This window comes from Pongo abelii, chromosome 16 (assembly GCF_028885655.2).
Source record: "Pongo abelii isolate AG06213 chromosome 16, NHGRI_mPonAbe1-v2.0_pri, whole genome shotgun sequence".
In the NCBI taxonomy this organism is placed as follows: Eukaryota; Metazoa; Chordata; class Mammalia; order Primates; family Hominidae; genus Pongo; species Pongo abelii.
Window position 1 is genome coordinate 55,300,705 of NC_072001.2, and position 26,813 is coordinate 55,327,517.

A 26,813-nucleotide genomic window follows, 5' to 3' on the forward strand; every position below is an offset into this window, starting at 1 on the left:
GAACCTGGGAGGCCGCGCTTGCAGTGCGCCAAGATCACACCACTGCACTCAAATCTGGGCAACAGAGCGAGACTCCATTTCAAAAAAAAAAAAAAGAAAAAAGAAAAAAAAAACTATTTAAAGTCCTTCTTTTTTCTAGTTTAAGAATATATAACCCTTTCTTTCATGAATTAATCTATTCTTTTGTAAAAATGAATGCTCTCTCCCTTCCCCGTTCTCCCACCAACTGGTAATCAGATTCTTATCACTCATTTCTGTAACAGAAGACACATAAATGTCATTACTTTGATGTGTAAACTACAAATGTTTCCCAAATTTACTGTGTATCAGAATCACCCAGAGGTCTTGTTCAAACACAGATTGCTGGGGCGCACCCTCAGAGATTCTGATTCAATAAGTCTAGTAGTGTGAGGCCTGAAAATTTGCATTTCCAACAAGCTACCAGGTGACATTGATCCTGCTGGTCCAGGGACCATATTTTGAGAGCCACTAATCTAATACTTTGTGAATCCAGGCTTCATTCATACTACAGAGAATGTTTTTATTCATTCATTATTGTGTGAAGCAGGAGAAGTCTGGAGAGCAGATTCCTACTCCTATGTCTGGTCTGCCCCATCATACCCAATCGGATTTTTATAGTGGCAGATGCTAGAGTCCACGTCCTTTACTACCACAGCCTCGAACAGCAGCTACTTCTCCTGTTCCTGTTAAGACTAAAGTCTAGCTTATATGAAATGGAATTTATGAAAAGAAACAACACAAGAAGTAATGCTGAATAAGGCTGAAGCTAGGACCTCTGGTGCAATCTCCAGCCCTTAAGGATGTTCTCTGAGAAAAAGAGAGGCTCTGAGTGGGCCTCTTGCCAAAACAAAATATTCAAAGTCTTGAGCAGAAACTCCCCATTACCTTGAGTGACTCATATTCCAGTTCTGCACCTCTAATTTGTGGTCTTTCTTCTTCCTAGGGAAAAGTTAAAGTAAAAGTTTTATATTTTAATTGTCACATTTTTACTCTTAAAATATTTACTTGCTCTACCAAAAACAGTGAACAGAGTTTAGACCTCACTACTTTAACCAAGTGCTGCTTGGATAGGCTGGGCTGAGCCCCCACTAAGGAAGAGACTGCTGAAATGGACATAAAGCCCAGCCTCAGCTCTGCGGATGGGCTGTGCTGCGCACCTTGGCCTTGCTGCGGAGCACCTGCTCCTCCTTGCGGTCCAGCTCATCCTGCATCACCTGCTTCTCCTGCTCCAGCTCTGTGACCCGCTTCTGGAGCTTAAGGAACAATGACATGTCCAGAGGTACCTTCTTCTCACTTGGTTCCTAAACCCCAGGAATCACAAGATGGTCAAGACAAGCCAGAAGACATACAAGCCAATGAGAAAATGACAAACAGCTCAATGGAAAAATAGGCAAACTTACAGAATAAGAAATACGAACATCTAGAGAATATATTTTAAAAATGCTCAACCTAGCTAACAATGAGAGAAATGCAAATTAAACAACAATGAGCTGCTACTTCTCCCCTATCAGACTGGCAAAGACTAAAAAGATTCATAATGCTCTGCGTTAGCCACAGTGTCTCATATGATATTGGTGGAAGTAAAAGTAGGCCTTTGAAACGGGCAATTTTGCCGAACTTACTAAAATTTAAATGTGCATACCTTTAACCTAGCAAATCTACATTTAGGAATTAATCCTACAGAAATACTTACACAAGTATATAAAAATATATGGAAAAAGATGTTCATTGAAGCATTTTTTTTTTTGTAATTGTGAAAAACTGACAGTAATCTGTCAGTCAATAGGACAGTTGTTTAAATAAATTATGGTATAGCCAAACTGTGAAATAGTTTTTAGCTGTTAAAAAGAATGAAGTAGGCCAGGCACGGTGGCTCATGCCTGTAATCCCAGCACTTTGGGAGGCCAAGGCGGGTGGATCACAAGGTCAGGAGTTCAAGAACAACCTGACCAACATGGTGAAACCCCATCTCTGCTAAAAATACAAAAAATTAGCCGGGCGTGGTGGCACACATCAGTAATCCCATCTACTCAGGAGGCAGAGGGAGGAGAATTGCTTGAACCCGGGAAGTGGAGGTTGCAGTGAGCCAAGATTGCGCCACTGCACTCCAGCTAGGGCAGCAGAGTGAGACTCCGTCTCACAAAAAAAAAAAAAAAAAAAAAAAAAAAAAAAAGAATGAAGTATATCAACATGAGCAGATAAATGCATCTTAAAGTATTACATGATCACACAAACTGTAGGACAGAAAATATATCTTGTTTTTGTTAATAAAACACAAACGTATGTACTTTTAAGTGTATACCTAGCACATGCATATAAAAATTTGGAAGGCCATCAATGGTTATCTCAGAGGATGGAATGTACTATGGGAAAGTTTCATTTTTTACATTGCACATTCCCATATTTAAATTGTTTACAATGGGCAGATTCTACATTTACAATCAGGAAGAATGATTTTTGAAAATATGAAATGCCAGCATAAATATATTGAGATCACACAGAGAAAACTGAAATCTGATAAACCAAAACATATACAGTCAGCCCTCCACATCCTTGGGTTCTGTATCTGTGGGTTCCACATCCTCTCGATTCAACCAACTGTGCATCAAAAATATTCCCCCCCAAAAAAACTCCCAAGCAATAAAATGAAAATGATTATCACATTTTTACTGTTAGAATATTTACTGCCTCTTCAGAAAACAGTGAAGAGAGTTTAGCCCTCACTACTTTAACAAAACGCTGCTTGGTTAGGCTGGGCTGTGTCCCCACTAAGAAGAGACTGCTGAAATAGACATAAAACCCAGCCTTGGCTCTGCGGATAGGTCTGTGCTGCACAACTTGGCTTTTTATTACAAATAAATAGTTATTATACTGTACTGTTTACAAAGCATTTATATTGTCTTGGGTATTACAATACACTATATTTGTCTTAGGTATTAAATAATGTTTTACTTAATTATATATTGTCTTAGGTATTAAATAATGCTATATTTACATAGCTTGTCTTAGGTATTATAAGTAACGTAGAGATGATTTAAAGAATATGGAAGGATGTGCATAGGTTATATGTAAATACTACTGCATTTTATATAAGAGACTTGAGCATCCTTAGATTTTGGTATTCATGAAAGTCCTGGAACCAATCCCCTGTGGAAACCGAGGGACGACTGTATAGTTCTTAATAAACTGAAAGATAACCTAATAACATTTTAAAAATGTGTCAAATGGTTCCAAAACAGAATCACAATGAGACCTACTAGGATAAATAAAGGTACACTAATTAAAGCTAAAAAAAAATGGAAACAACTAACCATCATCATGGAAGTTGTGGATGCCATAATTGTTTTGACACGTTTACCTAAGGTTTTAATTTTTAATGAGGTAAGAAGAGAAATAATTGTACTATTAGAATTAATGTGGAAGATAAAGAGTCCCTTTGTTAGAGAGAGACAAGTTGGGCTGGAGGAGCGAGAGAATGGCAACAATCATTTATTTAACTAAATGGTCAAAATATAATTCTTAAATGATTGGTAAATCTACCCAATTGTTTAAAAAGAGAATGTTTACTTTTGCTTTTCTGATATGAGAACAGAATAAGCTTTTACAGAAAATTTAGGAAATAAGAAAAGTTCAAAAAAGAAAAACACAGCCATAATCCTATCTCCACAGAAAAACTACAATTTTTTCTTAGTCTTTTTCTCTATGCATCTATAGATTTAAAGAATTACAATAATATTGTCACTATAATTTTATATGATCTTTTAAACTTGGCATTGCATTGTTTCCCAAATTTATAATATGATATTTCAATATATAGACAGGTGTGTCACCATTTGCTTAGCTATTATTTTACTCATGGGTGTTGAAGTTGTTTCTAATTTTTTGCTATTGGAATATTACTAAAATAAACACCCCAGTATATAAATATCTAAACATTAATTTCTTAAAAGTCCATTAAATTGGGCCAATTTACACTTCTATCAGCAACCATCACCTTGCCTTGAACAGTAGTGACTGTTATAATTAAAAAAAAAAAAATTAGCTCAGTTAATAGACCAAAAGTGGCACTTCGTTGTTGATTTAATTTGCATTTCTTTGACTTTTTTTTTTTTTGGACGGAGTTTTGCTCTTGTTGCTCAGGCTGGAGTGCAATGGCACAATCTCAGCTCACTGCAACCTCTGCCTCCTGGGTTCAAGCAATTCTCCTGCCTCAGCCTCCTGAGTAGCTGGGATTACAGGCGCCTGCCACCACGCTTGGCTAATTTTTTGTATTTTTAGTAGAGACGGGGTTCCACCATGTTGGCTAGGCTGGTCTCAAACTCCTGACCTCAGGTGACCCACTCGCCTTGGCCTCCCAAAGTGCTGGGATTACAGGCATGAGCCACTGCGCCTGGCCTTCTTTGACTTTTGATGAGATTGAATAATTTTTATTTTCAGGAATTGTATATTAATTAGCTACCTTTGGTCTTTCGTGAATTCAGAGTAGTGTTAAGTGTTATTCCAATTCAAAAACAACCTAAGAAGAATCAATTGAACAAAAAAGTAGGCATTTATAGGCTGTCAAAGTCATTTGTCCACAAATTAATTACACCTGAACTTTTTCTTTCTGCCTACTTTGTAATACTTAACAATTAGAAAAAGTTTTAGGTATATAATCTTTATAATAAAGTCTGTCCTGACTTAGCCGAACAGATATAACATCTTGCCTCAACATGAAATCACTACAGAATTTCATTCATATAAAAATTCTTCTCTATACGTCCCTCATAAAAATTAAGTGTAAAATACTTATATTGATGCTTATTTACAATTTAAACATTCCATATTATATATTTTAATGTTTGTTCATTTATGAATGATGTACATGTCCCTGAAATTTTAAATTATTTAATCTTTTCCTACACTGTCATAGAGCCTTTCATTCTAGAAATGAATATAATACTTCATTCATTATACCTAAAATATCACTTGGAAATCATTCCTTTGAGCCTTGAATGGGCACTTTTTGTTTAAAAGGAATCCTCTTATTAAAATGGGATGGTGTTTTGATAACTAGAACTAGCAAAAAAAAAAAAGAAAAGAAAAAATGTGATGGGGTAATAACTCTTTAGACATTGGCTAATACTATATAAACAAATAGTTGATTGCTGGACAAGAGCAAAATTCTGTGGATAAGAATGTTACAATAGAAAATGGAAGATCACAAAAGATTACATTTGAAAAATGCAAAATGACTTGAGGCATAAAGATTGGTAATTATTTAAGAGTGCTCCCGATGGTACCCATTCTGAGCCCTAATGACACATCTAATTAAAGAGATGCTATCAAATTAAAGAGATGTCCTCACTATACCCCATGAGCAAGAAGGAAGATTGGGCCATCTGTCACAGAGAAGTTTCTGAGGTTTTGTTTCGCTTTCTTGCCTTAGTAAGGACTTTGTCACCCAGGGCTTTTCTAAGACAGCGAAGCTTTTTAACTGACCTAAAAAATAACACTAGTCTCTCATCTGAGGAAAATCAAAATAACTGAATTTATTCACAAAATTACCACCACTACAGGCCTGGCAGTCATTCTGAAATAACTCCTAATGACAGCTGAGAAAGTTCTGGTGACCCTTCCCCAGAGGTGAAAGGTGTGAGAAAGCTTGAGAGCAGAAGCAGAACAGGGATCATCAGTCAAGGGCTCCTAGAAGAGGTGCACACCAAGCAGGAGGAGCACTGGTTCCAAAGCAATGTCAATCCAGCCCATGAAGATCGGCAAGCATGGGAGGGCTGCAAAACAAGTGGGACTGGCAGGCGAATTCTCCAGAGAGCTACAGACTGGTTTCCGGCAAGCACACCCTTTTTATCATGGCTTCCCCCTACCAGCAGAGCTGCTAAAGTGGTACTACACTGGAATGGGCAGTTTGTAAATGTACTTCCCTCCGACTATTGCAAGTGAGTACTCCCACTGAGATCAACAGGATGTAATCCTAAAACCTTCCTATCTACTGAAGGCTCAGAAGTCCTAATTTTTAAATCTTCAAAGTCTAACTTTGTGGTAGTCTCCAAAGATGGCACCAATGATTCTTCTCAACATACAAGTATTTCCTCCCAACAAGAGATGGAATCTATCCCCTTTGCCTTGAATCTGGGCTGACCTTGTGATTTTCTTTGACCAGAATGCGGCAGAACTAACACTGGGCTGGTTCTGGGCCTAGCTCTAAGAGGCCTGGCATCTTTTAGTCTCTCACTCTTAGAACCCACCTACCTGCTGCTGAAGAGAGGCTACATGGAGAGGCCCAGGGAAGAGAAGCAAGCACTCTAAAGAATGCAGCTACATGAGGCACTCCGACCACTACCACATGGAACAGAAGAACTCCCCAGTCAAATCCCACAGAATTATGAGTAATAATAAATTACTGTTTTTAAAAAAACCACTAAAATTTGAGATCATTTATTACATAGCAATAGATAACTGGAAAAACCTCTGTCCTGCTATATACTGGCCATACTGTTATATCCATGGGCCCCAGCCAATGTTAGCTATATATAGAAAAGGGATTGGAGAGTTGCAGTATAGAATCCCTGGATGGAAGTCAGTAGAATATAATGGCTTAAGAACACGAATTCTAAAGAGACAAGCCTCAGTTAGTATGCTGGATCTACCATTTATAAGCTGTGAACTTGGACAAATTACTTAGCCTTCTTGTATGTATGATTCCAATGATATGACATTCCAACTATATAACATTTTTCTTCAAAATTAACAGAATGAGATGGCAGAAACTTCATTCTTAAGTAGAACTAAGACAAGAAAGGAAAGAATCACTCTATTTCTCCAGCTATTCTACCAGAAGCAGTCTATTTCTGATTTGGCCATTTTCAAAAAATATAATATAAAAATAGGACAGTTGTGCCTGAATTACCCATTATTGAAACTATATCATATTTAAAAAGATCTTAGAATTGGTTGGGAATAATCTAACTAAAAGTCACTATACTCTTGGAGTTAAGTAATACATCATTTTGGTTTCATACCACATAACACAAAACATTAAAGCAGATTTCTAAACTATTTTCCATGCATTTTGTAGAAGAAAGTTACATTGGTAAAAACTGGCATAAAACAGAGGCAGCAGTTTTGTTAAACTCTGGGGCACTGGTGTTTATAATATTCAAGGACAAAGGGCTTACTTTAAAAATAATTTACCTCTGTCTACAGTGGTGGTCCATAGATATAAAGTAAATAAATAATAAATAAATAAAAATAAAATAATTTACCTCAGTCTGAAATAAATTCCTGTAAACATATCATGTTGGGGTAAAAGAGAATTATAAAAATAAAATCTCACCATCAAAATTTCATTAAAAATTAAAATTAAAATTTGTATGGACAAAAAAATATGCAATAGGTATGTATGTACACAGCATTTAAGTGTACAAAAATGTAAATAAGTTGGTATCTACAAGTCACTTATAAAGAATAAATGATTCAAACAAATACTACATTTATGGCCAATTGGAGTCTGCTTTGCAATGGAAATGTTCCTTGTTAACAACAGCATGCTCACATCCTACTTTCAGTGATAGATGTCTAAACTGTACCTCTGTCCTCGATGGAATGTCTTCCATTTCTGCAATTTCAGAGCTAAAGGTATATTCAGACTCGTTGCTGCTGTGGGTGGAGTCTGTTCTCTTGTGTCCAGGCTTAGGCACATGCTGCAAGGCAAATAACCCAGGTATAATTAATGCAACATAATTAGTCTAGGCATAGTTAAGACAGCATCCACCTTGACTTGGTTCTTATCCCTACTTCCTGACTTGTATTGGTGCCCAAGTGATTTGTTCCATATTGTTTTGACCAAATAATTACAAAAAGGTCACTGCTTCAAAGAAAAAGGTACACTGGCATGACAGGACAAGAACAGCTGCAAAACCAAATGCCCAAATGAAAATCACTTCTGATTATTAGTCGAGTCCCCTTTGGGTGTTGAAAGCTTTGAGCGGTCAGTCACACTGGGTGAAGCAGTGCTCAGTGAAGCACTGGGTGAAGCTTCCAAGCACTGACTTTTAGTGCCGTAATCAAATAGAACTTACCAAAAACCTCATAAAATATATTGAAATGGCATGCACAATCATTTTACTGCATGGTAACTAGGCATAAATGGTTTAAAACAAAGATGAAGGAGTTCACACAGGCAGCTCTAACTTCTGTCACTTTAATACGTGAAGTTAAATCTTTGGAGTGAGCAGTGGGCAGGATGGACAGTACACGGGAGGTAAGAAAGCTGCTCTAGTAATCCTCTGAAGAGCCCTCGGTTATTACCTCCGGGCATCCAGGTGGCATTTTTATGACATGTAATACCTAGGAAATTAGTGTTCAGAAACCTCAAGAGGAATAGAAAAGTTTAGCAACGACACACCCTTTCCTCCTGTAGGAGAAGGGGTTAGAGAATAACTTGAGGGAAGAAGGAATTAGAAGGCTGAGCTCTTAGCATGTCCCCAGCAGGAGAGGTGGAAAGATCCAGTGGCTTAATCTTGCAGCGTTACAGTCCTCAGGGCTTCAGAAAGGCCTCCGAGAGCTTTCTCATCTGTCCAGTTTTCTTTGTACCTTTCCCCAGCTACTGGAAAAGAGCTGGAAGCCACAAAGAGCTTCTTTGTCTCTTCCCTTCCAACACCCAGGCTTATGGAGAGCAGACTCACCCAGAGGCACTTAAAAGTCTCCCAGGCCAACCCAACCTGTACTGCAATGTGAAGGGAAGATCCAACAACACTAGCACCTGTGAAACGATCCAGAAGCTGGGGTACACACTAAAGGGGACGATGAAGTCAAAGGTACTCAAATTCACTGTCTGTTTACAGACACAGGCACTCTTACTTAAAGTTTCCAGCCCAAGCCCACAGTTGTAGGAAAGGCATTTATTTAATAAAATGGTTGTATCACTAAGAAAAATAGGTAGTCCAGATAAACACCAGGACAAAGATTTTTAATAAGCTTATATTAAAAATGAGAGAGATCCCTGTCTTCCCACATATATCTATCATTATACAAGGAATACCTTAAGGCATTAATAGAAGCAACATTGCTTTTTGCTATTTAATGTAACTTTTGGATACAGGGCAGTGGTTAAGTGCTCTGGATCTGAAACGAGAGAGAGCTAGGCAGGAATATCAGCTCTTCGACTTATTTGTCCCTTACCCAACTTTTCTACGCCTCAGTTTCATCATCAGGAAAAAAAAAAAGGGTACTAATTTCTATCTCATAGGGTCTGTGTGAGGATTAAATAAGAGTGTGCAAGTAAAGAGTTTGGCTTGGCATAACAAGCATTCAATGAATGTTAACTTCTGCTGCTGTTAGGAGACTGCAGTGATTCAACAACTTCCTTGTTGATAACTTTTCAGTTCTCTGTTTTTAGGATTTTGTTCCCCCGTTTATATGTTTTTCAATTACAAGGATATATATTTGACTGGATCATCATGTTCTCCTTCAAGGTCTGCACCTCCCTCCTCTTCTGCTCCTGATTTCTCCCATGATTCCTTCTTTTCCAGAACCTGTTTTATCCCTTTGTCAAGACTAATGACCCCACGATTGACATGCTGGTTTCCCTCCCCTCTCTGGAATTAATTTATCTTTAAACACTTCATAAGCCTGGATTCCCATGCCTCATCATCTTTTCATCAGTGGCTTGAAACTCCTTAGCCCTGGATTGGTCCTTCCTCTTTGCCTCTGCCCCTATATTCCCTGGACAACCGAATGTTCTTGGAGAAAAATGCTACAACACTTCTTGCACTAGGGCCACCAACTCTAGAGGCTGGTAATGAGTGACACTATTAGTGTTCTTTGGCCCATGTATCACATAGGTTATGGGAAGCGCTGGAGGCAGTGTATCAAGTCCCCTCCCTCAAGTTTCCTCCATTCATATGACGACTCTGTTTACAACCAAATGCTTCATTAGCTCTGGACTGAAGCAGTGAGAGTGTCATTTGCAGAATAGTGTCAGTCTAATATTAGTCAAGTACTCATCTGTTAGCTGTTTAGTTGTACCTAAACATTAAAATAAGATATTGTCACTAATATTTTAATTGTTATGGGTTATAAGATCAACTTTTTTATTCTCTGCAATTCTGGGCAAATATTTTCTGCAAAAACTGTGATCTTGACTATATCTGGAGCTAGGAAAGGAGATCTAGTGAAGAAATGAGTGGGAAGCAAGTGAGCTCTGATCTCCCTTCCTCTGCATTCTCCTTTTCCCTTCCTCTGACCATTTTGTCTCCCAAGAGGAATGACTGAGTCACAAGCATACAATGGAGAGGACACATGACTGAGAAATAAGAAATTGAGCAAATAAAACTACCTCTAGAGCACTGCTGGGAACAGATGGAGAGCAGGTAGACTTGCTTAGCAGGAAGGAGGAGCCGTGTCAAGCTGCTGGAAGAGGCGTCACTAGAGGGCCTCTCTAGAAATGGCTACCTCCTCGACTAAAGAGACCCATGACCTCCTCACAGATGGATATCTCTGGAATATGCTCAGAGAGGGATACATATGTATGGCACCTGCTTCTCTCATTTTATTTTCTGAAATTCATATTGCATGCACTATTAAAGAATCCAAGAAATTCTGCAGAAAAGACATCTGTTTATCTCTGTTTAACCTAGTAGATTACCACATTTATTTTACCTAAGAATTTCTTTTCCAATCCCACTTATTAACATCCCAAATAACTAGGGGGTCTCAGAAACACCTACTGGGTTAAAAAGCTTAGCTCTAACCATAACTGAAACAGAGATTAACAATAAATGTTGGCATTGTCATCTAATAAATAGAACAAAAATACACCAAAGAATGGAACTGGGGAACATGAACACTGAAAAAGAAGAAACAGATTCTAGAGAAAGCTAAGAATTACAGAATGTGAAGGAAGAAAGGTTTCAATGGGACCAAGGGTAGCATGGTGATCTAGGAAGATGAAGCTTAACAAGGGTCTTTAGATTTGTCAATTATAAGAACAGTTATAATGGTGACTTGCATCTACTTCTAATTTCTCTTTGTCACACATAAATCAGAGTAGTGAGGGTTGAAATAATGGTCCAATGTGGGATTTATATTAGCTTTTTAGTCTCTTTTAGACAGGATTTTCTCATCTGCAAGGTGATGACAGCCTATCTTTTGTATTACACAATCTCTTTTATTTTGACTTTTAAGTATCATATTGTAATGAACTTTGTCAGTAGGTCCAGATAGAAGCAAAATTTGAAGCAAATACTCTGCTCCACCGATACTGAATTATCTGGCTTTTTATGAGATATTTCAGAGCATTTCTGGTCATTTGTATAATTAGGTTACCTTTAAGACTGGTACTTGTAGGGATGCTTGGGAACTCTTTGTTTCCTGATAGCAGGATACATGGAATGGGGAGGATGTGCAGAATTATTACAAGTACGAAAGGTACATTGGCAAATGCAGAAGAGTCCTTGAAATAGATAATTCATTACAAATGAAGTCTGAATTTTCTTTTCATAGGAATATATCTTCAAAATTGTAATCAAAACCAGTCTACATGTAAATTTTACATTAGGCCATTCGATATATAAAACAAAGTCCAACTGGCTGGGCGCAATGGCTCATGCCTGTAATCCCAGCACTTTGCGAGGCCAAGGCGGGTGGAACATGAGGTCAAGAGATCGAGACCATCCTGGCCAACATGGTGAAACCCCGTCTCTACAAAAAATACAAATTAGCCGGGCATGGTGGTGGGCACCTGTAGTCCCAGCTACTCAGGAGGCTGAGGCAGGAGAATCACTTGAACCTGGGAGGCGGAGGTTGCAGTGAGCCGAGATTGTGCCACTGCACTCCAGCCTGGTGACAGAGGCAGACTCCATCTCAAAAAAAAAACAAAACCAAAAACAAAAATCCAACTTTACTGACTTTATACTATCACATAGCCCAGTCTTTAAAGTGTTTGACTTTACTGAAGTACTTTTGAATAAAATTATATGATTTCTAAGATTTGCTTTAAAATAATCCAATCCATTGGATGGAGTGGGTTGGAGAGATGGAATGGGAGGTGAATATGTGTTGAACATTCTGGAACTGGGTGGTAGATACACAGAAGATAAGGAGGTTCATTCTACTATTCTATTTACTTTTGTATATGTTTAAAATTTTTCATTAAAAAAAAGCAAAAGCATTTGACTCACCACCATAAGGGTCATCTCTTCCTTGAGGTCATCATATCTTTCTTCCAGGCGACTGAACTCATTCAGAAGGTTCTGATATCTCAGCCTTTCATCATTAAGGTCGAGTTCCAGTTGTTTTGTTTCTTCTACTAACTTCTTCTCCATAGTTTCTGAAATTAAAAAAAGGATATGCATACTAAAGATGGCCCCTTGAGAATGCAATTGTGTAAACATGTATACTGATTTCCAGTTTCTCTGCAGGGAATTTCACTTTTAGTATCACTGTGATCCATGAAGAGTGTCTTAGTAAAATTTAGGAAAAGAAAAAATGACCAAAAAATGAAATAATTTACTAATAATAACAATCATCTACTGAGTTATTCCATGTACTCTGGCCTTAGTACCACTAATTGATACACTGGTTACAGTACATCCTTGAAAAACTTCCACTAGTCATTGTCTAGTAACTAAAGTGTACGTATTTTTATTCCAATTGTATTCTATTCATAAAATTATTTTGCCCAAAGTAGTGTACTCTCTCAAAATGACCTCCTCACAGATATTTCTCAAGAGAGATATTTCTCAGGAGAATGGCAACTTTTCAGTGGACCCGGTTGTCCTACTCTACAGAGTCTCTCTTCATTTACCATCTCACAGTTCTATCTTACATTTTCTACGACTTTAACCTCCCCTGCTATCCTATTACTCCCCAGCTTCTAACCAGATAAAATGCTCAGGCCTGGCCAGCTGTGTTGTGTGCTTGTTGGTCATACCCCACGCGCTGCTGAGGAAACCTTGTCTTCTCCATTTACCTACCCCTCAGCCCTCTCTGTGGCTGTGGTTCGCTTTTGGCTAGGACATGATCTGGAGATTGGAGATTAGCCCTTGACTGCAGATGAAGTAAAGTAACAAAACCTGAAATCTCAGCTATATGTCTTAACTCAGTCAGCCAACCACTCACATTTATAATATTAAGCTTCTACCACTTTGCTCCATTTTACCCATATATTTTGAGGCTAAATCTTAATCTGCCCTGCCTGCTTCTATTGCTTCACCACTGCTTTCTCTGTGAGTACCATGAGGCAAGGGCTACAAGTGTCTTGTCACAGCTGCTTTCCTGGTGCCCACCACAGTGCTTCCCTAGAGTAGGGCTTTAATAATTTGTAAATGAATGAATGAAAGAATTTCTTCTCTCTAAAACATTCTGCAAGTTGCCTTTTATTCTCACCAGTTTGCAGAAGCTGCTCTGAGGCTACCAAAAAATTTTCCCTTGGCAAACTCACTGTCATTTCTTTGTTCTTACAGTTCACTTTCAAATAACATTTTATATTTTCCTAGAAGATTCTCATCATTCTGGATCCTTCTGTTACATGCTGCCTCCCAGCAGCCTTCTTTCCAGGGCTCTGTTTTCTCCTTCACCTCTTAATTTTATTTTCTGGCTCCTTTTCTTTACCTCATCCCTTAGTATGGTCATTAATTCCAGGTTTTCTTCTCTTTCCTCAGTATTATCCCCTTCAACTAGGAGAGGTGAGGCAGTCTCTCTTACCACCACAGTTTTAATGGGTATCTTTAGACTCCCTTCTTATTTTTTCTCTAATCTTTAATCTGGATTTGCTTTCTGAACACCTCCATGTTGAGGTCCTAGCTGACATATCAAACTTAACACTCTAACAACTGGCCTCATTAATTTGCCTCATAAATGTGTACTTTTTTCTCAGTATCCCTATTACTAATAACATACCATTATTGTTTTGTTATCTCATTGTAAAATCTTAGAACATTTTTGCCTTTTTTGAATAGAGGTGTAATCAACAGAATGTATATGAAAATGTATTATTTTCATATAATATATCCCCATTCCAAACCATCTTTTCTCTTCCATTTCCACCACTAATTACTGTATAGATCTGTATCTTCTTACCCCATATTTATATATATGTGGATTCCTTATAAATTTATCACCATTCTAACCTACCTCACAAACAGAAAACAGAATAAATGTCCATATCTAGTTAGTTCTCTATTTTAAAAATTAGTGTTTTTTTAGTTTAATAGCAAAGAGTGGTGAATCTTAGAATAACATCCATTGATTTAGCAAAAAAAAAAAAAAAAAAGACAATACACACACACACATAAATATACACATATTGGCTCAAAAATTCTTACTAAATCATTAGGAATTCTATAAGCCTTAACTAATAAATCACACATGCAGAACAAATTAAATTTTTTTTTTTTAATTATATATGACACTGACTGAACCGGAGTTCACATTTGTACCTAGAGATACCAGATTTACAAGTTTATCAACCAACGAATTCAACCAAAATATTTGATCTCTTGCCTCTTGGAACTTTGTAAATTTGCTGATGACAGCCTCAACTTTTAAAAATATTTAAATTCTAAATAATGTTGTGTAACTCATCAAATGACATTGTAACTTACATAACTTTGGTGTGAGGTTGGTTGGCGTGTAGTACACATATAAGCTTTACCTGTCATCTCCTTAGCCTGCTGCACGATGCGGTGATTGAGGGCTTCTTTTTCTTGCTTCAGCAAAGTATTTTCTTCCTTCAGATTTGATACCAGCTACAAAATGAAACCATAAACTGAGATGGTTGCAATGGACAGAGGAAGCCTGATGACTAAGGATAAGGACCATAAGCAGTCATTCCTTACTTCCACCACCTCTGTGCTCCCTGTCTTTGCCTGGTTATGTCTAGTCACCTTACAAACTTGCTCAAGCATTACTCCCTCCTAAGAGCCTTCCTGAAAACCCTTCAATTAGCTGTCTTTTCCCTGTGCTACTACAAGACCCTGTATATGCTCTTTATATCCATTATAAATGATTTACTTTCCTCTTTTCCAGAATAGACTAGAATTTCTTGAAGGATAAGGATGGTGATGGTTTTTTACTTTACATTAAACATTAAAAAATTGCCTGGCACTAAGTCAGCATTTGCTCTCAAAGGTAATTGATATTACCTTCTCATCTCCATGCTTTCACACAAAGCTTATGTGTACCCATGATTCAAGTGGGGAGATTAAGGAGGTTAAGAAGGATATCAGGATGTTTTAGTTTGGGAAATTCACTGAAGACCTTTTGATTTTCCCTGATATCTATGTCAAGAAAGAGAATTTCTCTTTCATCTCGCTTTAAGAGTTTTACAAGGCTGAGAACTAGTCCTTTTATTCCATGTTTAAATAAGCATTGACATTACAACAATGTCAATGTACTTAATGCCACAGAACTGTCCACTTAAAAATGGTGAAAATGGTAAATTTTATGTCATGTATATTTTAACACACACACACACACACACACACACACACACACAAAAGCTGACTCTTAACTTTCTAGTTCTTTGCTGGACAAGGATTCCCAGGAAGGAAAAATTAAAACCAAAGGTAATTTTGCAAAGTACATAATTTACTCAGTTCATCTTTGGAATAAAGTGTGTGCTTATGATGAGTAAAATCTGAATTCCTTTTTCTAAGCTAAAGTTTAAGGAACTCTGAAAACAAGAGCTTTAATAATAGGGAGAGAACTGGCAGGCAAATCTCTCATCATGTCAGGGGGTTTAGGACAGGAAAAGAGGGCTCCGGGGAGCAGGAAAGTTGGATAAACACTGTGCCACACACAGCAGACATCAGTCCAGAAGGTATCTCTTCCGAGGGCTCAGTCTTTTCCCTCTGCACTGACCTTGCCTTAACATCCACTTTCAGTAAAAAAAAACCCAGCTCTCTGTGGGCTTTCAGGAGAGGCTCTTGTTTGGTAGGGGTACACAACCAATCACCTATGGTGCTTTTTCAAAATAATGTGCCTAGCCCACACTCCCAGAGTCTGGATAGCTCCATTTTTATATAAAAACTCCCCAGCAGTTTTGATAAATGCTCTTGGTTAGGAACCATACATAACTCTACTGTAACTTCTGGGCTCCTTGATCAGACTGAGAATATCATTTTCCTGACCATGAAGCTGACTGTCACAGTGAAATGTTTTCATTCTTCCCCTATCACTACATTCCATCAAAAGAACTAATGGGGCCGGGTGCAGTGGCTCACACCTGTAATCCCAGCACTTTGTGAGACCAATGTGGGAAAACAGCTTGAGGCTAGGAGCTCAAGACCAGCCTAGACAACATAGGAAACACCGTCTGAACTAAAGGTAGTGCCTATAGTTATCTCTGTGAGAAGTGGGAGAAAATGAAATGAAATGAAATGAAATGAAAGAAAAAATCTGAATCTGCTTGTGTGTTTATTCTATCAGACTAGAAAGGCAAGAACTTGGCTTTGAAAAGGAAAGGAGAATCTTCCCACCACACTTAACTACTGTACAGATTCTGAGGAATCCGAAGCTGGAAAGCTTCCGTGGTTTTGGGAGACTTAAAGGGAAGAAAAGAGATCTTAAACATTCAAGAGTATCTTTTTGAGTGCATGCCTTAATTCTGAGAGAACAAGCTTGCCGTATCAAAACAACATTATATAAAACAGAAAAGAATCTCACCTTTTGGCACTGCTGTTTCTATATATAGAATACAGATCTAGAGATATAGGAGGAATTACTTTACTGGAACCTGTAATGCCATGGAAGGACTGCAATTTTACCAGCCACCCTACCCTAACCGACCTGCATCTAAGTTCCTGCTGTAGTTCTCACTGCATATGCTGATATTAATATTTAGAAGTCAGTACAGACAAACCATATCAGGATTCTTGCCAGCAGTTACAGCTGACACAGGCAACTCTGTTTTCATTTAAAGATGGTAATACCAGTGGAATCTCTGAAAATTGATTACTTTTTTCCAGGAAGCCTAATGTTGAGGTACTTTTACAAATGTTTCAGCAGTACATCTCATTACTACTTGACAATCTTAATGTCTTCTATACTTAATAAAGTTTTGATATGTTCATACAAATTTGTAGCATGCAAGTACTGGTCAATCTGAAAGCATTTTGTGGGGAGGGTTCCATTTGCGTAAAGCTGTTGGTTGCAATCACTGTGCAGACATTTAGACTTCTCCTGCTTGGACTTCTTAATACAGCCTTAATGCAGGCTTCAACAAGGATCCCTACCATCAGGTACTAAATATTATGTCTAATGTTCCATTACTGGAACACTAAGCATGTGGGAGTTATTTATATTCTACTGCTCAAAATCATTGCCAAAGACTGATTTTGCAATTCAAAAAATTGCAACCTTAGGCATAAATGGGTTAATCACATTAACCCTACTGAAGAAAAAGGAGTCTATGCCCCAGACTGACTTTTTCTTTTAAAAGGACTCTATGTCCCAGACTGACTTTTTTTTTTTTTTTTAAATATACAAGTGTTAGTAGGTACTTGGCCATTCTCTCCTAAAAATACGGCTTTGCCTCTGTTCTTATTAGAGTAGAAAGTTCTACTAAAAGACCTACAGCCTACTCATTGATAATGCGAAATAAAAGCTTGGGAAACAGTAATAATGAACAGTAATTCAACTAAAATTTGTACTGCATTTCTAATAAAACTAATATTGAGTCACATGGACCAAGTCATGATGACAGCACATCTCCTTTGTGCACAGAGCAGATGGGGATATGGACATTATTCCTACCTGCTCTGTTTCTTGTTTGTATCGATCTGCATGTTCCTCAATGCATTTTTTCTCTGAACGAGTTTGCTCCAGGTCTTTCCGGAGCTTGGCAATTTCTTCCTGCAGACTAAGGACCCGCCCAGTGGCAACTTTCGCTTCCTCTTCACTTAGTTGAAGACGTTCTAAGTCACTTCGTAGTTTCTCAGTCTCAGAGTTGTATATTCCTTCCAGATTGGTTAGTTTCTCCACAAGGCATTTGTAGTCTTTGTTCTTTAAACATACACATAAGTAACAATAAGTAAATACACATATCATCAAATGTATTTAGTGAGAAAACCATGCTTATTCATCATATTCATGCTATATCATCATAACATTGATATAGTATCCAACCAAAATACTACAATACTTGCAGTAGCACAACCATTACCTTCTAGGTGACACAAAGAGAGAAGAAAACAGGCACAATTAATTCAATTCTGTTTGATGTGGTAAGCAAGACGGATGTGATTTTCTCATAGTCACAGGGTGAGTTACATAGTAAATTCTTAATTTCCTGATTCTTAATTCAGAAATAGGAGGATCTATACTTGTTTTTGAAAACAGATCAAAATGTCGCTAAAAACCATTTACTAGCTTAGTGATGCATAAGATGATTAAAACAGCCTCAAAATCACAAGTTGGCCAGGTGTAGTGGCTCACACCTATAGTGTCAACACTTTGGGAGGCCAAGGCAGGAGGATCACAAGAGGCCAGGAGTTCAAGACTAGCCTGGGCAAATAATGAGACCCTGTCTTTACAAAAAATTTAAAAATTAGCTAGACATGGTGGTGTGTACCTGTAGTCCTAGCTACTTGGGAGGCTGAGGCAGGAGGATCACTTGAGCCCAGGAGTTTGAGGCTGTAGTGAGCCGTGATTGTACTGCTGTACTTTAGCCTGGGTGACAGGGTGAGAATCTGTCTTAAAAAAAAAAGAAAAAAAAAAAACCCTCTCCCCACACACACACAAGTTTCTCACAAATCTTTATGTTTACTACCTCAAAATTTCTCCCTCCCACTCAGAAAATCTTTCACCCCATTTCATTCTGATCCCTGTTTTGCTTTGCTCTCCTTAGTATTTTTATATTCTTAATTACCTTTATATCATTTACATGTGCTAAAATATTAGTAACTATCTTTAATCAATCAAACTTTTATCTCTGCAACAGATTGCAAGTTCATCAGAAGCATCAACATTTTCCTGATGCTTTTGCTATTTCAATGCTAAACCAACTCATCTGTAAAATGAACATGATACCACATGAAAATAAATGATAATTGTGATAGCGCATTGCAAAGTATAAAATACAGTATGCCTGGTTCAAGCTGGTGTTTGAAAAATAAATAACATGCAATATGACTCTTGGTCATAAAGGTTTGAAGCATTAGTAGATCTCTCTTCTCAAAAATAATTTCCTGCCAGGCATGGTAGCTCATGCCTGTAATCCCAGTACTTTGGGAGGCTGAGGCAGGAGGACTGCTTGAGGCAACAGCCTGGCAACATGTGACCCTGTTTCTACAAAATAAAAAAATTAGCTGGGTGTGGTAGTACGTGCCTGTAGTCCCAGATACTCAGAAGGCTGTGGTGGAAGGATCACTTGAGCCCAGCAGGTTGAGGCTGTAGTGAGCTGCGACCATGCCACTGAACTCTAGCCTGGGCGACAGAGTGAGACCCTGTCTCAAATAATAGTAATAATAATAATAACTTCCTGCCTTAGTTTTTGCAATTGTGATCCACCTTATGAGTTCGTAAGTACTTTCATGCTCATTATGGAAATAAATACAGTCATAATTTTACTTTTTACTAAGACCAAAGGGTAAAGTCAAAGAAAAACAATATTGAAAATAATCCTGGTGGATTTCTTCAGGCATACTCCACTCTCAGGGCCCTTTGTGAAACACACCTGCTCATCAACTTTGCGCTGCAGCTGCATGATCTTGTTCTCCATGCCAATGTGCAGCTTCTTATAGCGCTCCACTGAGCGAGCCTCGATTTTGAGCTTCTTTAGCTCACGCTTGGCCATCATCCGCCGTAAGCAGCACTGAAGGTAGATGATGGCATGCATGCTCCTCTTGTAGTGTGTGCGGGCCAGCCAGCCCCGGACTCGCTTCTGAATGATGACTGCTTTGTGCTCACGGAGTATCTGCAGAAAAGGATAAGGGCAAGCAATGTCAAGACCCTGGACTACACTCATGATTATCAATCTATATCGGGCTGAAAATCCATACATTGCCTAGAGGAAAAGACACAAAAGTTGAATTGACAATATACATATCACAGATATATTGAGGCTACAAAATTATTTTTAAAAGTGATTTGAAAAGTAGACTTTAGAAGGTGATTTCAGAAACATACATAAAAATGTGTCATATGCACATATTATGTGTATAATTCTAAGCAGAATATAGACTTGGAAGCTGTCTAAATAAAAAGCACCAGATTACCAAAAGAAAAACAACTATAAAAAGAAAGAAAAAATACATTAGGTTTCTTATTAGTATATGATTTCTGTTGGCAACAGATGATCCTCTATAAAATTAACAGAACCAGGCATCCTGTAAACTATGTGCTACTAAAATAAGAGATATCCCTACCACCCTGACTGCTGATACCACCTCACTATGCATTATTAGGCCCGTGCATGAGGACATAGGGTATGGGCAGCAAACTGTCTGTAGAGGCCAACATTTGGGGTACTAAAAAGTTTGTACTGATTTATTGATTTTTTTTTTTTTAGAAACTAAAAGATGACACTCTTGTTTACTACATTTGAGGAATACCATTCTAGTGAGGATTTTCCATTGCTATTTCAAATGTAGCAAGGATCCACTTTTGGGATTCAAAGGTAGGAGGGATGGGGCTTTAAAATGAAAGGTAAAAGTAACAAGATGTGAAACAAACTAATCTTACTTTTGATTTTATGTTACATTTCCTAAAAAAAACATGATATTTCCCTAAACTTATAAACAAACAAAAGTTTGCCTTATTAGATGAATTTGTTGTCGCTAAAGAGCACCAAACGGACACCGTATAAACATTTTCTAGGAAAGATAGAGAAGAAATTCTTGAATTTTAAGAAGAGGTAGCCAGGTGCAGTGACTCAGGCCTGTAATCCCAGCACTTGAGGAGGCCAAGGCAGGTGGTTCACATGAGGTCAGAAGTTTGAGACCAGCCTGGCCAACATGGTGAAACCCCGTCTCTACTAAAAATACAAAAATTAGCTGGGCGTAGTGGCGGGCACCTGTAATCCCAGCTACTCAGGAGGCTGAGGCAGGAGAATAGCTTCAACCCAGGAGGCGGAGATTGCAGTGAGCCGAGATCGTGCCATTGTACTTCAGCCTGGGCAACAAGAGTGAAAAACTCCGTCTCAGAAAAAAAAAAAGAAAGAGAAAATAAAAGAAAAACTAGAAAAATCTGGCATCTGCAGATTTTTATGTTTATAATTTTATGAAGTAACTCATGTATGATATAAATGATACTTAAATATTATATACTTAAATACTTGTTCGTGATTATTACAAATGGACACAATGTACCTCCTATCAAACTCTTTTTTTTTTTTTTTTTTTTGAGACGGAGTTTCATTCTTGTTGCCCAGGCTGGAATGCAATGGCACAATCTCGGCTCACTGCAACCTCCACCTCCCAGGTTCAAGCGATTCTCCTGCCTCAGCCTCCCGGGTAACTGGGATTATAGGCGTGTGCCACCACGGCCTGCTAATTTTGTATTGTTAGTAGAGACAGGGTTTCATCATGTTGGTCAGGCTGGTCTCAAACTCCTGACCTCAGATGATCCACCTGCCTCGGCCTCCCAAAGTGCTGGGATTATAGGCGTGAGCCACCATGCCTGGCCCTATCAAACTCTTAAAATGCAAAAACCTCTGAAGGCATCTATCCACATATATAGCAGTTTAATAAGATCATTAAAAGAATAGTTGCTATTTTTAGGTTACTGTACTTGAAAAAAACAATGACTAAAATGTGTCATCCTAGAAGATACATTTAAGAAATAAGCGGTTAACTTTAAACGATCAAATACAAAATGAACACAGTTGTTCAGGAGATCTGAGTAGTATCTTCAGCCCCCTCAAGCCTGCCTTCTGTGGCTGTTTTCCTAATGCTAAGGTAGCCTTCAGTTTTCCTTCAGTGTAGCCACCGCATCACGCTGCACTGAGGTTGGGAGTTCTGAACGTTCACTGAACATCACAGTCTGGAGGGAGGCCTTTGTCTTATCCGGATGAGTAAGGAGCAACTGGATGAGTCTCAGTGATAGCAAATTAAAGACTTTCAAACTCAAGCAGCACACAGTGGCAAAACTATTAATTCCATTTTTCCTGTTCCATTTGCTTCTCCCGTGTAACTTTGGACATTGGTCCATTTTTGTAATTTTAGTCAAATGGAAACAGCATTTAATCAGAGCTTCCATTTTCAATCTCACTTTCATCATGAGTGAGAGAAATTAATCAACACCTGTACTCTCTTTAAGACCCCCCCCAAATCTCATGAAGGGGAACCTTGGACCTGAAATACAGCTAGAAGGAGCACTAATGTGATGGCTGTTGGCTTACATGTGAGCAAGCCTCTACACTGCCACCTTCCACCCTGTCCAGTCACAGTGGGAGCCTGAGCTGGCCGGAGGCTGCCACTACTAAACCAGTGGCCTCAAAACCCAGCTCAGATGTTTCCAAGGAGAGCAGTGAGGAACACAGGAAAGTAACTAGTTTGGTGTATCTGAAAAGCAACTTCAAACGTCTTTCCTCCCTAAAATCTCATGCTTATATAGAAAGAGCATGAGACTACATAAAGGAGGAGTGAGCAGAAAGATCTGGAGTAGCTATCTTCAAAACACAGCTATTAAATACACTCATTCAAGCCTCACCAGTTTCGAATTTTTTGTTGTCTAAAATCACTTCAAATAAAAAAAGTAAAATAAATAAATAAATAAATAGGACCTAGGTCACACCCATATACTGCCTGTGCTTAGAGACCCAAATCACCCCATTAATGCTCCTTCTAATGGTGATGTCCATAGAGCTCTAATATCCAGGCTTGTATTTCTCACTTACTTGAAATATACCCTATAGGATAGACTCCAAACCTTGCCAAAATGAAAGAGATAAAAATCGTTGATCAATGGTCACAGGTGATAATTAAGACTACTCTGGTGACCCCATTAATTATTGCTAGATGTAAGATTATTTGTCAAAAACTTTTGGAGCATTGTATCTGTCGATACAATTTTAACCACATTAATGTTATAATTTGCCTCCTCTTCACCATGGTAAATTCTTCCAAGGTTGTCTCATTCTTGGAATAACCTTTAACCTGTTCGTCATATATTCTATCTATTCAAAGTTCTCTGTAGTCATCTGAATAGTGGGCCCCAAGGAAATTAGGTGCTAATCCCTGGAACCTGCAAATGTTAACTTATTCAGAAAAAGGGCCTTTGCAGATGTGATTAGGTTAAGGGTCTTCAGATGGGAGGATTATCCTGGATCACATGGGTGGAACCTAAATGCTATCATAATTATTCTTATAAGAGGCAGATAGGAAAAGTCAAGTCAGATACACAGAAGAGAAAATGCTGTGAAAACAGAGGCTGAGACTGGACTGATGTGGCTACAAGCACAGGAATGCTGGCAGCCACCAGAAGCTGCAAAAGGCAAGGAATGGATTCTCCCCTGGAGCTTCTGGAAGGAGAGCAGCCTGCTGACAACTTGATTTTGTCCCAGTGATAATGATTTTGGACTTCTGGTCTCCAGAACTCTGAGAGAATTAATTTCTGTTGTTTTAAGGTAACAAGTTTGTGATAATTTATTATAGCAGCCACAGTAAACTAACATACTTTTTTTTTCAAATTATATAAACAAAGAGAAAGAAGGAGGTAAAAGTTTTTTTCCCATTGTTTTGTTAATAACTATATGTGATTATTTAGTATTTTAAAATGCACTTCAGGCTGGGCATGTGCACAGTGGCTCACACCTGTAATCTCAGCACTTTGGGAGGCCACGGTGGGAGGACTGCTTGAGGCCGGGAGTTTGAGGCTGCAGTGTACTATGACTGCACCACTGCACCCCACCCAGGGCGACAGAACGAGATCCTATTTCTAAAAAAGAATTTTTTAAAATAAATAAATATGCATTTCAATAGCTGGTTGTCCCCATACAGTTCCTACCTTCATTGTAGCCTCTGTACAGATGTGGAATTTGATTAATGCTAATAGAATGAATAAACAAAGTTGAAAATAATGTCTCACCTTGCGATACCTATTTCTGGCCAAGAAGCCTCGCAAGTAAGACTGAAGAACGATAGTGGCAGCTCGTCTAATCTTGTACCTCCTGCGGACCACATACATGCGCCAGTACTTTTGAATGATGGTTGCTGCCTTGGTTCTGCGCAGAAACTTAGCATAGCTGGCCAAAGAAAATAACATTATGTTGTCAGTAATCAGAAAAAAATGCAGGAATACATGTTAGAGAAACTTAAAAGAGTGTCACTGTTTTAGGCATAAATAGTACCTCCATTGTATTATTCTAACAATGTGCATGCTAAGACAATATTTATATTTACTTACATTTGTATAGCAATTTATAGTTTCTCAAAGTATTTTTGCATTTATTATCTCATTTCAGCCCTCCCTAACTCTGAAAAGTAGGACGGCCCACATTGCCAGATTTTACAAGAAAGCAAAATTCACAAAAGTTCATTCTTTCTACAACAGGATCCATTTACCCCAGGCCATGCCTCTTTATAGAACAGACAGACATACACAGTAATCTCATACTTATCACCAGCTTTCTTGGATCTAGCCATTATTCATCTACCATATTTTTCCTGAATTTGTTAGGCTATAAGCTCATGATTAATTCATTTCTACTTATACTTCTCAATTAAAATTAACCTAATAAGTAATCACACTAAAGTGTAATTCTCTTCCAGACCCTCTCAGTTAATTGCTCCCAAAAATTATTCAATGAAGTCATTATTAACTAGCTCATATTCATGACTGTTTTAATTGATACATGATTTCCTCAAGCCCAATATAAAAGTATCAAAAATAAAAATTTTGAGGACATAAGTAAGCAGCAGTTTGTAAATGTTTTGAAGATAAATCTGAATCATTCATAAGGCTGAGTGAAATTTTATTCTATTTAGCTGTCCTATGAGTTAATTTGTTGTCCCTTGGAACTAAGAAAAGGTGAGGTGTTATCTTTTCAGGTATGGTGACCACTCAAAACTGTCCTTGGTTGGACAATGAATTAGATGGGCACTCTAATCTGTCCCCAGGAGACCTACCATCGGGCCTGGTAGCCCCGCACGTATCTCTGCACGGTGATGGCTGCCTTCCGCATGCGTAGGTACTTCTTTCTCAGCAGCCACCCTCGGATGGTCTTCTGGATCCGGATGCAGGCAGCCCTCAGTTTGTCGGCTCTCAATTTTTCTAGATAGGCCACTTGACCGGCACGGAAAAAGATCTTTGTCTTACCAAACTGGTATTTGTCCTTGTCCTATTTTTGGAAGAAATTGTATATTCAGAAATAATAATCATATAAATGAAATTTAAAAGAAAAAATGTCTAAAAGCAGAATCAGTAAAGGAATGAATCTATTAGCTAAAACTTAGGCTACATCACAATTAACTAATGGAGCCAGATTTTTAATCCTATGCAAGTTGAGCAAATAGAAGGGATTTTAAGAAAAACTGCAGTTTAAGAGTTATTTTCCAGAATTATTCTACCTGGAATTATTATCTCAGGCCCAAAACTTGGTTGTGGGTTATAGGCAGTTATTATTTGCTTGTTTGTGTTTTAAACATCTCAAGGAAATGGAGATGCTGACTCTCTCTGACTGACCCAGGTTGTAAGGATTACATCGGGCTGTATATTCCATGAGAAGCTGAAGGGACAAAAACACCAGTGTGAAGAATAAGGCAGGAAGAAATGTATATGAAATAAAATTCAAAAACCAAAAACCAAAATCCTTGGGTATTCACATTGAATTACGTTTCTAAACAGTTAGCTCTTGGCTTTATCAATAATATCTGAAAACTAACAAAACTCCATAAATATGTTTAAAATCCTACAAATTGGCTGGGTGTAGTGGCTCACACGTGTAATCCTAGCACTTTGGGAGGTCAAGGCGGGCAGATCATGAGGTCAGGAGATCGAGAACATCCTGGCCAACATGGTGAAACCCTGTCTCTATTAAAATACAAAAAATTAGCCGGGCATGGTGGCATGCACCTGTATTCCCAACTACTTGGGAGGCTGAGGCAGGGGAATCGCTTGAACCCAGGAGGTGGAGGTTGCAGTGAGCCAAGATCGTGCCACTGCACTCCAGCCTAGCAACAGAGCAAGAATCTGTCTCAAAAAAAAAAAATCCTTTCAAACTCCTTTTACAAAAATATAATCATTTATATTACATTGTGATTCACCTTATATAGAAGTATGCAAATCATTAACCGTTCTTGCATCAAAGAATGGAATTTATATATGAGAATCATTACTGTGATCAGAAATTCTTTTTTTTTTTGAGACGAGTCTCGCTCTGTCTCCCAAGCTGGAGTACAGTGCTGTGATCTTGGCTCACTGCAGCCTCCACCTTCTGGGTTCAAGTGACACTTCTGCCTCAGCCTCCTGAGTAGCTGGGATTACAGGTAAGCATCACCACGTCCAGCTAATTTTTGTATTTTTAGTGGAGACAAGGTTTCACCACATTGGCCAGGGTGGCCTCAAACGCTGGGCCTCAAGCAGTCTGCCCACCTCGGCCTCCCAAAGTGCTGGGATTAAGGGCGTGAGCCATCATGCTTGGCCATGTGATCTGAAAGTCTAAGGGAAAACAGAGAAAATCATTTTTCCCTATGAGTAGATATCTCGTATTATCTCATACGTGAAACCAAAAAATCAGAAACATCCACATATATCTAAATAATCTACAATTATTTCAATTTAAATCAATAAAGTTTACATAGGAACCCTAGCTAGAAAAGTGGTCCTTACCCCCATCCCGCTTCACACCTCAC

At 38.3% G+C, this 26,813-nt stretch overlaps 1 protein-coding gene across 4 annotated transcripts in view; it reads right to left on the reverse strand.

The window, feature by feature from the left end:
- The window catches only part of MYO5A (myosin VA), a 222,693-nt gene that overhangs the window by 45,424 nt on the left and 150,456 nt on the right, over window positions 1–26,813 (reverse strand). For all 4 annotated transcript variants that reach the window (XM_024232523.3, XM_054531491.2, XM_024232521.3 and 1 more), the window contains exons 19-27: window positions 25,089–25,300; window positions 24,049–24,205; window positions 19,697–19,936; window positions 17,776–18,024; window positions 14,675–14,768; window positions 12,201–12,349; window positions 7,608–7,721; window positions 1,179–1,322; window positions 907–960 (exon numbers count right to left, since the gene is read on the reverse strand). In XM_024232523.3, the coding sequence (XP_024088291.2) occupies window positions 907–960; window positions 1,179–1,322; window positions 7,608–7,721; window positions 12,201–12,349; window positions 14,675–14,768; window positions 17,776–18,024; window positions 19,697–19,936; window positions 24,049–24,205; window positions 25,089–25,300 (1,413 nt within the window). The remainder of the gene's footprint in view (window positions 1–906; window positions 961–1,178; window positions 1,323–7,607; window positions 7,722–12,200; window positions 12,350–14,674; window positions 14,769–17,775; window positions 18,025–19,696; window positions 19,937–24,048; window positions 24,206–25,088; window positions 25,301–26,813) is intronic.